Source organism: Phocoena sinus, chromosome 12 (assembly GCF_008692025.1).
Source record: "Phocoena sinus isolate mPhoSin1 chromosome 12, mPhoSin1.pri, whole genome shotgun sequence".
Lineage (NCBI taxonomy): Eukaryota > Metazoa > Chordata > Mammalia > Artiodactyla > Phocoenidae > Phocoena > Phocoena sinus.
The window spans coordinates 36,895,299-36,909,542 of record NC_045774.1 but is presented as its reverse complement, the minus strand read 5'-3'; the positions used below and the strand labels follow the sequence as shown (position 1 = coordinate 36,909,542).

The following is a 14,244-nucleotide window of genomic DNA, read 5'->3' as shown; positions in this document are numbered from 1 at the left end:
AGCCAAAAAGTTTTACCACTCCATTTCTACAAGATTGATTTGTTTCCATTTAGAAATCTAATTTCTAACCTGAACGGTTCCTACACTTTATTAATGCAGCTCCAAATGAATGTTAATACAGAGAACAAGTTAGCATCGAGAAATTAAAAATGTTGAAGTTATGGTTGTAATGGTCCTCAGGTGATGCCTGGAGACAGACACATCACCAGCACCTGAAGGTTTTCTCCATGGCAATTATCAGCTAAGATTTTATGGTGTATTCGTGTGGTTATTTGCTTAAAGTCTCTCCCACTGGTCTCTAGGAGACCAGGTCCAGACTTGCTTACTGCTGATAACCTGTGTCAAGCACTTTGGTAGAGTATTCTCTCAAAATATATGTCTTGAGGGAACGAATAAATGGGCCAATGCATAATAAATGTGGGTGGAATATGCTGAGAGCACAGGAGAAGAAAAGACAGGAGAGATTGGGAAGGCTTCAGTAAAGGGCAAACACATTAAACTAAGCCTTGAAATGTTGAATTTGCTATGCTAGAAAAGGTGGGTCAGAGCACAGGCTTCAAACCAAATTTAAATTCTCATCCTGCCGTATGCTAGCTCTGTAACTCTGAGTACAGTTTCTGCATCTTTTACTGGTGGTAGTAATAATACCTGTCATAAGAGTGTAATAAGGATTAAACAAGTTCACACATATAAAGTGCTTAGCACCATGTCTGATATATCCTAAGTGCTCAACACATGCTAGAAATTATTATGCTTATTATCACTATCAGGCAAAGGCAGCAGAATGAACAACCCTGGGTTATTAGGGAAGGGACTGAGGAGTCAAAAAGAATAGAGGTGGAATAAAAGATGGGGTGACTGATGGATGGTCAGAGTAAAGGGGGGTGAAACAGACTGTGTCTTGAGAAAGAGGAGCAGGTTTGGGGAGTAGAAAACTAATCATTTGAAATGTGGGATAAAGTTAATTTTGAAGACCCTTTGGGGCATCAAAGAGATATCCAAGAAGCATGGATCTAACGCTAGGAGTGATCTGATGGAAAGCATTAATATTTGAGGAGGGGAGGAGTTCCCTGAATTCACAGAAATCAGAAATATATGTTTTGGGAGGTGGGAAAAGTTACAGTTTCTCACGGGAGAGAGAAGAGGATTGCAGATACTTAAATGTACTTACTTTACTCCTAGGAGTTCTACTGAGGTAGGGGCAGTTCTGGGTTTCCTTCTTATTTCCAAGTGTAGACCAAGAAACGATCCCCCTTTTCATATTGATTTGGAGTAAGTTGAAGGGCATGCATAAATCAACACAGGGAACATGTTGGAGAAAATCCTCTTTATGGTTTCCTTGAGGCAAAACTAATAATAATCCCCACTCTTCTCCCACAACTATTAAGCAGAACCTTGATAATTCACAAAACAGTGCTTTGACTCATCATAAGGTGAAAAAAGCCAATAAAATGTCCTGAGGAAACTCCATGTTCTTACCTTGTATATTATGCATTACTTTTTCTCTCTTGTAATCATAAATTTTCTGGGTTGAAATCACAGTTTATATTATAAAACTGCACAAATACATTATTTCCTCAGGCGGAAAAGAACTTTTCTAAGGTCTTTAAGAGTATAATCAAGTCAGTGGGTTTGTTGTTCCTAATTGGTGTACTTTAAAATATGCTTAAGTGAAAGGCTGGAATTCTAGTAATACCCAGCTTACCTCTTCCTTTGTCAGTTATTCAAACCTCGATGACCTGTCCTGAACTCCAGAAAGATACCTCTTTGGACTGCTTCCCCGACTCCCTTACCATCTCAGTCTCTGTTTGGGTTCAACCAAGGGTTGGCATTGGCAGGGAGGATGGAAAGGAGAATAGTTGATGCATTACTTCCTTACTCCCTTCCTAATCCAGTGCCAAAGCTCTGGCAGTAGCTATGTCCCTCATGACTGTGGCTTCCCCCTAGGTAGTCCCCCCCCCCCACCATGTTTCTAATTCTCACTAGGCTCCAGAAAATTCTTTCTTCCCTTGTCTCTTTGGCCCTAGGGATGGCAATGGTTTCCCACTGTTTCTGCTTCTGGGGGCCTGCCTGTCCTTTGTTTATTCAAATCCCAGCTGGACCTCTTCAGTTGTACTTCCAATGAGCAATTTTCATTTATATAGAAATAGATAAAAAATAAATGAATAAAATGTGCCTAAGCTTCCTTCTTGTAAACATGATTTGAGGAATTTTTTCCATCTATAAAAGTGTTTAAAGCTTTCGCATGAAAGTGTAGTTAGCATGCTGCTCTGCTCTTCTGTTTTCCCTCGACACCATCACTTCAGGTTGACAGTGTTTACACATTGGGAGTCAGATTGTGCCTCAGCCTGGCAAGATCAGTTTAGCTTACGACACACACTGAATTCTCTTGGCAGTAACGCATCATTGATGTCAGGAGCCGATAGAAAACAAGTGTAGTTTCTTAAATGATTGTTGCGAGCATAGATTTGTGAGGGAGATAAAGATAAAAGTCCTCTAGCCCAGTTTAAAGAAGCCATTTTGTGGGGGAGGGATAAATTAGGTTGGGATTAACATATACACACTACTACCGTATAGCACAGGGAGCTCTACTCAATATTCTGTAATAACCTAAGTGGGAAAAGAATCTGAAAAAGAATAGATATATGCATATGTATGACTAAATCACTTTGCTGTACACCTGAAACTAACACAACATTGTAAATCAACTATACTCCAATATAAAGTAAAAATTAAAAAAAAAATAAAGAAGCCATCTTAAACAAAGGGTGTGTTATATATGTTTCCACTAAACAAATGTATAGCGCTCAGCTATGATGCAAGCCTACTAAGTTTTATTAGGATGTGTTTCTCCCTGTAGTTACTAATGAGATGCTTTGCTAAAGTTGTTCTTTGTTTCCTGTCTTGATGCATAAGTTAGCCGTAATATTTTATAGAGTCTTTACTTGTACTTGGAACTTCTAGCAACAAAAGCCAAATATTGGAATTCATTTGAAATTTTAGCCTTCATCTGACCTTAAAAGAGAAAAAACTACAATAATTGTAATAATAGAGGCTCATGGCTACCATAAATTGACCAGCCATGGGATTGAGAACTGTTTGTCTTTTTCACTTCATCACATCATCCCTTGTATCTTCAGCACAAGAGACAAGTGAAGAATCATTTCTCTTTGACAACCTGCTGAATAGTGGGTAAAAGTAAGCCAAGCCTTGCGCCCATTATAAAGGGATCTGGAAGATGTTAGGACTGTGCATTTCTCACCTAGTTTACTCTGTATTTCTACTTTTCCATATCTGCCATCTCAGAACTGTAAGGGAACCCCATGCATTAGTCTATATGCCTACACCAGGTGACCATTCAGACACTGAACACTTCCATTGTTAGGGAACTTGCTACTTATAGAATCATTCCCTTCCATTTTGAAAGATTCATTGTTACATTCAGGCTGAGATCTCTTTCTCCTGCTTCACCTATTGGCTACAGAGAATACTCCCATTTTCTCACGTACACTCTGTACTTAGCCCTCTTGCTTCTTTCCGTGGGTATCTCTGTGAGATGTTAGCCTTTTGTGTTGTGTTCAGAATAGGGTGTCCTTTTGAAAACCGGATGATGCCATCCTGCTCTGGCTAGTGAATTTGGTTATGCAAATCAGAGCAGAATCTTCCAGTACACTTTATATTCATCTATGAAGAGGTGGAAGAAATAGACTCAGATATTCCTCTGGGCCTTGCTCTCTAGGTTTAGAGGAAGAGTCTATAAATGCTTAAAGATGATTCCTGGCAATACAAGCAAGATGGGTTAGTATGGAACAGTGATTCTCAAATTAGGAAGAGAGGAAGGACTCTTTTCAAAGAACAAAACCTCCATTCCCAAGTTCCTATATACTGCCCTAGAAAAGCATGCCTCTCCGTTGAAAATAAAAGCTAGCATTGAAGTGAATGTATTGTGCAATAAGTAGTGTGTTGCACATGTCAAAGGAGCCTGGAAACCATAAGAGGGATGTCGGTAAAGTTATTTAGATGAATAAACACTATCTCCATTTAGGTTATCTTGTCATGAGTTACTATGCATTCTTGTCCTTATTTGGTCCCCAACCTTTAGGAAAGTTTCCCTTTCATTTTCCAGTTTAGTTTAAGCTATGCTGTGAGAAATTAAGGGAAGGCTCACTTGACCACGTTTGGACTATGTTTAGGGAGCAGTGCCTCATGAAGCCCATGTGTTATTGGCACTACATTCAGGGAGAGGTTCCCAAGTAGGAGGTAAAATCTTAGGGAATAAAATCAAGGCAAGAAGTCAAGTCATCTTTCCCACTTGGAGAACCTTCCGCCACTGCCACTCTTGCTCTAGGATTTGATCTTAAAAGGGAGCAGATCGTGCTTCCTTGAAAATATTTGAAGTCACGCATAAGAGACTTCTTTTCTCCTGTCTGTAACACCCAGCACTTCCTCACAATATTCTTCTCTTCAAGAAAACCTCCTTAAGTTGTTACAAAACTTTTTATAACTACAAGATGTCGTGATTATTTACATGTATATTGATCAGTTTCTTTAGGACATACTAGTCAGACAGCCACAAGTTCTATATGGTTCGTATAAGAAGTTTCTGGACCACAGCGTGTTTTGAAAGACACATCAGGAGTATAGGAACCTTAATGTAAGGCTAGTTGGACCCTGTTTTTGGGCACGTCTACAAGGCTCAGGGTTGACGCAGCTGAAGTGACACCTCTGTTCGGGCCCCACTGGAGCACTTACTATTTCCCCAGTGCACCGTGTGCTCTCAGGCCTCGATGGTGGCTCAGGCTGGACTCTGCCTGAAGTGTTATCCTGTCACTTGTCCCAGTGACATCCCACTTATCTTCCAAGGCCGTATTTTCTCTGACTTCTACTCTTTAGCCTTCCCTGAGGCACATTTCTCATGGCATCCTCTTGTCCAAGCGTCTACTCTAGCAGTTGTTACATGGTTTTATAGCTCTTGCGGTTTATTATATCTGTCTGCCTTCAGTAATTTTTTTGAGGACAGTATTTTCATTCTTTTCGATGTGCCTAAAATCAGTACACTCAGTATCTGTTACTTGAAGGTGCTCAATAAGTATCTGTTGAATGGTCAAATGATTTGATGAATGTTTCATTCTTGAGTATTTGTCTTAATCTGAATTTCTAATAAAGCAGATTCTTCTTGGAAAATCGAGTTAATTCATACTCGATTTTGTCGAGTATGTTGTCTAATATTTTGAGTTTGATAAGTAATGATTTTGTGATTTATTTAAAATAATTATGAATATAGGAGTGTATAGTATTTAGGCAAGAAAAGACTTATTTGGGGTGCTCTTTGGTTTTGAAGTCTGTTTTTGTTATGTGGGTTATTTCTTTATTGGCATGATGAACTGTCAAGAGAAAATACCATTTGCTTCGGGCAAGTGGGTTGGTTTAATTTGTCATCTGAGTGTCACTGTAGCCCAGAATTCTAGAAAAACTAAGGGAATTCAGAAGTAAAAAAAATGTAATATGAGGTTCTTTTATTGTTCATGGATTATAGAACAAGTTAGTCAAGATTCCTAACTCTGATAACTTTATTTCTGAAACACTTGTAGCCTTGCCTCTTGTAGAAGAGTTTGCACATTAATCATGATGTTCAGTAAAATGTTATGTGGGTAAAATATTTAGTAAACATCATTTGGTAATCTAAGAAGCAATGATACCATCTCAGCCACTGGTCATAAATTAGACATGTTGGGTTTTCTTGGAATTTATGTAATGTTAGCCAATATGCAGTACTTGCTCTGTGCAAAGTAATTCATTTTACAAAGAACTTACTGAGTGCCTACCGTGTGCCACAAGTTCTGTGTTACTTAACTCAGGAAACAGAGTGAAGGAGAAGCAGCCTTTGCCCTCAGTGAACCTGTAGGCTGTTAGGGAGATTAGATAGCTACGTGTAATGTAAGTTCTGCAAGATACTGAATCTGGTTGGGAGAAATAGGGAAGACATCTTGGAGCAAGTAGCATTTCATCTGGTTAAGATTTCAATAGACAGATTGTGTTCATTGGACCTTCTCCAATTACAAAAAGCAGAGCTTTGCTGTCTTTCAAGCCCCCTCACTTAATGCGTTTTACTATGAGGTTGCACGGGAAGTAGTAGGAAGGGCAAGAAAGCAGTCCCAGCTGCCACCCAGGTGGGCCTCGTGGAGAACCAGACACTAGCTCTGAGGACATGAGAGCCCCTCAGTTGTGTTACTAGAAGTGAAAATGACTGCTGTTCCCTTCTCCAGTGATCTGCACTGTGTTCACTTAGCTTTTCTCTGTCTTTGCCTCTGCAGCCAAGGTAGAGTGCACGTGTATCCCTTTTTCATTCCTCAAGAGAGAAAATCTGTCTTGGCTAATCTCTGTTCAACAAGGAACATGCTCTGCCCAAAGCTCCTGCCAGCCACCTCGTAGGCTTCTTGCCCACAAGTAGATCCCTGCTTTTAGCCTGGGGACTCATCCCTGGTGTAATCAGTTGTGGCCAGTGCTGTGGGGTCACGTGATACAGAGCAATGCTCTCAGACTTTAACATGGGGACGAAAATGCAGGCTCTGGTTCAGTAGGTCGGGGGCGTGACATGAATTCTTTGTCTCCAACAAACTTCCAGGTGTTGCCGATGCTGCCGCTTCCCCAACTACACTTTGAGTAGCCAGCGTAGAGTGTGGTGACCGCTGTGTGAACATAATGACTCAGGAGGCAGGCACTCTGTGTGGGAGGGCTGTGGCTGTGAGATGGCATTTCATGTGGAGGAAGTTGCAGTGTTCATGTCTACAATTTTGAATATGGTTACGGTTGGAATGAATAAGGCATCTTCAAACCAGAAAGTCAGTATTTAAACAATTCAGGTACAGTCTTTGAATAACAAGGTGGTTGGGATTGGTGATTAGTCCTTGTATTATTTTAATCCAAAGCAAGGCAGTAGTTATTTTAATGTTTTCAGTGAGACAGTAAGCAGGCAAGTCTGAATTTAAATTATTTATCTTCACTTGAGAGCTTGCTGCAAAACTCCTTTCATAGTTTGCAACCAAGTCTGTGTTGTCTGTGAGGATCGGCAGTGAAACTTAGTTGTTTATTATGTGAAGTTGGGAGCCAGAGTCCCTGGGAAGGACACCAAGTATTAGATTCCTTATCATTCTTAGGAGAACCTACATTTCTAATTGTCTTCATTAGAGATCCATAGATACGATAGTTCAGCACTTGGTCACAGAGATCCTTGAACCATTATAATGTCTGACATCCTTTGAGTTAATCCCAGTTTCAAAGCCCCCATTACAGTCATTCTTCTACTATTCATTTCATAAGTATAATCTAAGACTGACTGATTAAAAACCAAAGAGGTTTGTTTTTTTTTAATTTAACAGTGCTAGAGTTCAGTAATTTAGAATTATGTATAATGTCTAATAGAAGAGAACTGAATTAAATATTCCAGCCCTTCTGACGTAGTGGCAGAAGCAGGAGGAAAAGTGAGTCTTTTCGACTTCCTCGTTTCATTCATTACATTCAAAAATTACATTCATGTAGGCCCCCATGTAATATTCACATGTATTCTTCATTGTTTTAAGTGATCTTTTTACATTGTTTTATTATCTGGAGTTTACCCATTTCGACTCATTCTTCTTACTTTAAAAATAACTTATTTTGGGCTTCCCTGGTGGCGCAGTGGTTGAGAGTCCGCCTGCCGATGCAGCGGACACAGGTTCGAGCCCTGGTCTGGGAAGATCCCACATGCCGCGGAGCAACTAGGCCCGTGAGCCACAACTACTGAGCCTGCGCGTCTGGAGCCTGTGCTCCACAACAAGAGAGGCCACGATAGTGAGAGGCCCGCGCACCGCGATGAAGAGGGGCCCCCGCTTGCCGCAACTAGAGAAAGCCCTCGCACAGAAACAAAGACCCAACACAGCCAAAAATAAATAAAGAATTAAAAAATAATAATAACTTATTTTAACTTTAATGATCAGAAAAGGCAAAAATGGCTATTTTAAATGACTAAATAGTATCATCCTTTTAAAAAAAAACAGGGTCTCCTAATTTATGGGAGTAAAATCTTGAAAGGGATTTTCAAAATTCACCTTATGTTGATAATCATATAGAATTCTGATTTACTGAATAGATTAACCACATGACCTTCTTTGACTTTTACACTTTGGTTTTCAGTCATCAAAGCAAGAATGCTGTTTAGTATGAGGAATTGTTTTGGCACAATGAAAACGATGCTGGCCTTGAAGTCAGACAACTTTACTTGCTATGTTTCTTTGGGCAAGTTATTTAATCTCTGTGAGCATTAGTTTCCTCATCTGTAAACTTATGATGTTCATATCGACTTTACGGCATTATTTTGTTGATAAAGATAAATTATGCATGTTATACAGCCGTATAAATGTTACCATATAACAGCATTTTAATAAATAAGCATGAAGATTTTTAGAATTTTATGACAAAATACTATTTTGTTTTGCTATAAAGTAAAAGAGAAAGTATTTTTGTTACTCATATTTGCCTAGGAATAACATTATCTATCCTTGACATAGATGAATACTGCCGTGCTTTGAGGTATAAACAAAAAAGCTGATTGTAATTGCCACTCAGTTAATCTATAGATTGGAACCACCATTGTCAAAAAAGTGGTTTTCCAAAAAAGAAAGTAGTGATATTGTATACAGTTTACCAAAAGAGATTCTAACTAATCTTCAAAGTGTAGTCAGTAAATTCAGTCATGCTCAGTGAAGTAATTTGCAGGAGCACAGAGAATAGTCAGTTGTTTATAGTGAGACATTTTATTAACTCACTTTAATCAGACAGAACTGGGAAAGTCAAGTTATGCTCATATGTTTGTAGAGAGTGAGGACCAGAAATATGGTGAGAGAATGGGATGCCGCACTGTTATTCAAAATACAGGAAGTCAGATAAAGTGTCTTTCATGTCAAGTGGAAGACAGATATTTTCAAAACATATACATGCACTTTTCACATACACCTCCACATAGTGAACTTACAAAGACATCTTCTGATGGTTTCCTAGGTACAGGCCACAGGACCACCATATGTATATATTTCTAATAAGATCCTTTATATTATTTTTATAATTAACCTCCCTTAGATTAATAGCAAACCATGGATATCCATTATCACAGCAAATGCTGGTATAGTAGTTTATTTGCCAGTGCATTTTTCATTTGATGAAGCATCTGTGGAGCTTTGATTTTATAAAAGTGAATGAAGCTGTTGGTAAGAAGAGCGATGGAAATGCCTGGAAAATTGGTTCAAGGGACAGGCGAGTTCAAGGGCAGAAGCCTGAGTGTGGATCTGGGGCATTGTGAGCCTTCAGATTTTACTCTGTGCTTCAATCTAGGGGGTTTTCTTAAGGCCAAATTGATTTCCAGAATATCCGAAGGGTTTAATTCTAGTGTGGTCTACAAACAGTCAAATCACCCATGCCAAAGCAATTCTTTGCTCCTTTAATAACAGAACAGTCATATCTTATTCTAGTTTCAGTTTTGTATAGGGGGAGGTATTTTAAATTTGGACCAATTATAGCCTTTTAGCTAATTTCCCTAAGCATCACCATTCTTATCTTTTTAAACAATTTAATATACCTACTAGTACTTAATATTACTTTTCCTTATGCAGATCCAGTGCCCCACTTGCCAATTCGTCTGGTGTTTTAAGTGCCACTCTCCTTGGCATGAAGGTGTTAACTGCAAGGAGTACAAAAAAGGAGACAAATTATTGCGTCACTGGGCCAGCGAAATTGAGCATGGGCAGAGGAATGCCCAGAAGTGTCCGAAGTGCAAGGTGAGACAAACTTCGGGAGGGAAGGAAACAAACACGTGCATCTGGCTATCACTGAACGATACTATTTACAATATTGAAGTGAAGTCTCTGTATAACTTTCTTAATGCAGAGGTGGAGAAAAAGAATATTTGCTGTTTCATTTTAGAAGAGTAATTATATTACATAACTAAAATGAAGATTTTTATATATAAACAATGTATATTCTTACATTACATTTCAGAATTTAAGGAGGCTACGTATAAATATGGATCTTAAACTTCAAAATTCTAATTTACCATTTAAAAATGGAGATGTGTGTACAGGAAGAAGCTCATATGAAAATGATACAAAGTATTATTTCTAGTTTGCCAACATGGACTATAATCACTTCTCAATTAGGTAGGCTCTGAATCCTTGTAATCCTTTGGGATTTTTCCCCTCTGCCATTGCTTATCACTTTAGGATTACATTAAACTGGTCATTTCCCTTTTTGTAAATCTGGTGACGTAGAAGCTAAGAGCTAAAATCAGGACTTTATGAATCCCATTTTACTTTCATGCAAGTAATCAAGAGTTAGCAAACATTTGAGCAGAGACCTAGATGTTGAAAGTCAACCATGCAGACAGCCAGGGAATGATCTCCTATAGACAAATCAGCACGTAAATCCAGCCAGAAAACTTTGGATTTGACTCTTATAGGATAGGGGTCTGTTGAAGTTTGAAGTTTTTTTTTTTTTAAAGCTCACTTTAGAAAATTATATGTATGTAAATGCACATGTACACTCCACCATGTGTGGTTTCCATTTTGTGCCAAATTTATTTTTGATAATCTTGTCTAAACCAGGCCTAATTTTCTTTCAAGAATAATTTTGCAATTCCCTCCAGGATGCTTAGCACCAAGATAAATGAAATTTGAATTATCAGGAAAAATTTTTTAATTAATCATGTGAATGAAGCTTGAAGTAGTAGAAGTATATTCTGAAGCCTATAAATGAGAATAAATATAATGTACAGATTCACTACACCAAATTCACATACTAGTTTATATGTATAGTAAGTAAAGCATTGCCTGAAATAACATGTTATGTTCTTAGCAATTGGAACATGTTATGTTCTTAGCAATTGGAAGAAATTTTTGAAATAGTTTGGATGGCCCGGCTGTCTTAAAAGTGACGTCTACAGATGTTTGAGTTAAAGCTTTCTTTGTTTTCCGTGTAGAAGGCAAATTCATTTACAATTATCCCTTTGATTTTTTTTTAAACATCTTTATTGAAGTATAATTGCTTTACAGTGGTGTTTTAGTAAGGCTGCTTCAGATCACTGCATCAATTGCTCCGTAGATTTTTATTTTTTACCCATTGAAGAACAATGGGAAGATGAGGCCTTTCCCCCTTTCTGTTGCCTTTCCAATTTACTCAGAGGTACTGCTCAGTTTCAAACTAAATAAAGGCCAGCAGGAATTCAGGAGCGCTGTTTAAGTCATTCTGCTTGACACTTTGTTCTTAAGTATACTTTATATCCCTCTGGAAAGCTGTGAAACAATTACCAGTCGGCCTGGCTCTAAGAATGAGTGCTAAATGAGGGCTACTGCAGCATTATATGTTAGGGATTTTCTGAATGAGTTGAGGTAATACATAAAAACATATGTTTGTTACTGTAATCCCTCAATCTAACATTAAATGAACTCAATGAACATTAAATGAACGATGTATTGAAAGAAAAAGCACCCAGCTGTAAGGAATTTACTGAATGCACTAACAGCTCCCACAGTTTTTACAAATATAGATAAACAGCTAAGAGGATGCATACATGCTGGTTCTCTTTTGAAATAATAGCTAAAAGGTTGGGGTTTGAAAATGAACTACCTTTTAAATAGCTGAAGGGGAAGGAGCCAAAGAACCCTGGAATGAGTTTACATGACTACCTTGTAGTGGAGAATCTACTTGCTGGTGAGATTCAGGTTCCATAAAATTTATGTCAGCTTAAGTCGTATTTTATGACTCGTTTTGAATACAGATAGTTTCAGGGCTTTTATAAGCATATGACTTTAAAGTTTTGCACTTTCTTAATTGTGATTTTTTTGTCATTGTTGTTGGACCATAAAATTATATTTTTGCCCATGAAGCCTCTCTAATACTAGAAATCCACAAGGAGATGTTATTCAGTGTATTAATATTTTATATTCCAAGGCTTTATTTTTATAAATAATCTTTTAAAATTTATAAATATGAAAAAGGAAGATGCTAGGAATTTATGAAAAAAATTTCACACAGTGCTTCCAGGTGAACAAAAGAATTATCATATATTTTCCTATGAATATGTTTTCAATAATCAAATATGTTTAAAATTTTGTTGTGACCAAAGTATATTTATGTACCCTGCACAGGTATATTTGCTTAGATTGATTCATAATTTTAATAATTATTTTGATTTTGATTTTTTATTTTATTTTATTTTTTTGCGGTACGCGGGCCTCTCACTGTTGTGGCCTCTCCCGTTGCGGAGCACAGGCTCCGGACGCGCAGGCTCAGCGGCCATGGCTCAAGGGCCCAGCCGCTCCGCGGCATGTGGGATCTTCCCGGACCGGGGCACGAACCTGTGTCCCCTGCATCGGCAGGCGGACCCTCAACCGCTGCGCCACCAGGGAAGCCCTATTTTGATTTTTAAATGTTTGTTTTGTTCATAGAGGTCATATAACATATGATAGAAATTTGGAAAAGAGAGGGAAAGAATTCACCAGAATCCTGCCACTCCAATATACTCACTGTTAACATATTAGTGTCTCCTCGGTCTCTCCCCTATTTAAGTAGCTTTAAAAAAAAATAGAATCGTAGTATGGGGATAATTTGATATGCTTTGTTTTTCCATTTAACACGTCAAACCTTTCTTACGTTACTAAATACTTTTCGTAACATTTACTAACTAAGTAATATTTGCTTAAATATCCTTCTGCTGTTAGTTACCAAAGCTGGCTTTGTTGGTGTTCGGGGTTTTTTTAAAAATATCTATATATTATAAATAGTGTATTGATATTCATCTTGAATATGTATTTTTCCATATTTTGGACCCTTAAAAGCATATATTCCTGAAGACAGAATTACTAGGTTAAAGGATATCAGTGTTTTCAGTATTTGGTACATAGTGCCAATTTGCTTTCTAAAAAGACTGAAACAATTTATAATTCCACCAGAAAAATCTGAGAACCTATTTCTGTATGATCATTTCTTATTAGCAGTTCAAGTATTTTTAAATGCATATTTAATACTTTAAAAATATTTTGTTCTTATATTTTGAATTGTCTTGTTTGCTTTTAGATTGAGTACGAATTCATGTATTTGTGAGTTTGAAATGCCCCTTTTTGAATTATCTGTTCATATCCTTTGCCCACTTGTTTAGGTCAGGTTGGGGATATTTTTTATTATCAAACTATATGAGCTCTCTATTTTCTATTTGAAAATATTAATTCCTTTTCTGACATATTCTTTCCTATCTTTTATTACTTTCTTTTATATCAGTGATAATTTTTTTAAACTTAATTGGTTTATGTGTGTGCATTTTTTTAATTTTTAAAAATTTGTGTTTGACCAAATATATCATTCTTTTTATTTTTGGAAAGAAAGAACACATAAACACATACATATATATGATATGTGAATATATTTATATTTATATATCTTTTATAAATATTTTACTACTAAGCCTAAAAAGTTATCTATCATCCAGAAGCTTGATAAATGGTCTATTTTCTTTCTTTCTTTTTAGTATTTAATTTCTAAATATTTTAACTCTTTGATCTACCCATTACTTATTTTGATGTTTATTATGCATTGGATACATACACTAATTTTTTCCAAATTAATAGCATCTAATCTAAATGTGTCCCCCTACCCATTGATTTGTAATTTTTCTCTAAACATATGTTAAATTTATATAAGAGCTCTTTTCTGAGCTCCCTAATCTTGTAGCTGCTAATTTTTTAAAAAAACTTCTGTGCTTGTACTGGTGAGTGTTAAATGATTATGCTTTTGTAAAATTTTCCCATCCATACAAGGTTTGATAATCAATTCATTATTTCAATTAGTATTCCAAATAAACCAACTTTTCTTTCATTAGCTTATAATTATTATTTATCCTGTAATGAGTTTTTATTTTTATCTCAAGTGGAAAGATCAGTTTAATAGATGGTATAATATTATGAAGAGATTTGACTTATGCTGAGAAATCAAAATTATTATTTATAATTGAATTTTGGCAAATAATCAGACTGAGTATTAAAACATTTTTTCTCCCATATACAATCAAGATACTTATTCATAAGTGTGTTTTCTTTAATACTAGTGTAAAAATATACAAGCATTTATGGAAGTCATTTATTTATAGGACATTTTTATGAAAAATTAATAGTAGCATAGTAAGATCAACTTTTCTTAGCCATTTTTTTTGAGTCTCATTGCTTC

At 36.8% G+C, this 14,244-nt stretch overlaps 1 protein-coding gene across 1 annotated transcript in view; it reads left to right on the top strand.

Annotated features, from left to right (window-relative positions):
- RNF217 (ring finger protein 217) overlaps window positions 1-14,244 on the top strand; it is a 136,085-nt gene that overhangs the window by 85,231 nt on the left and 36,610 nt on the right. The window contains exon 3 of the mRNA XM_032651703.1: window positions 9,645-9,809. Within this exon, the coding sequence (XP_032507594.1) occupies window positions 9,645-9,809 (165 nt within the window). The remainder of the gene's footprint in view (window positions 1-9,644; window positions 9,810-14,244) is intronic.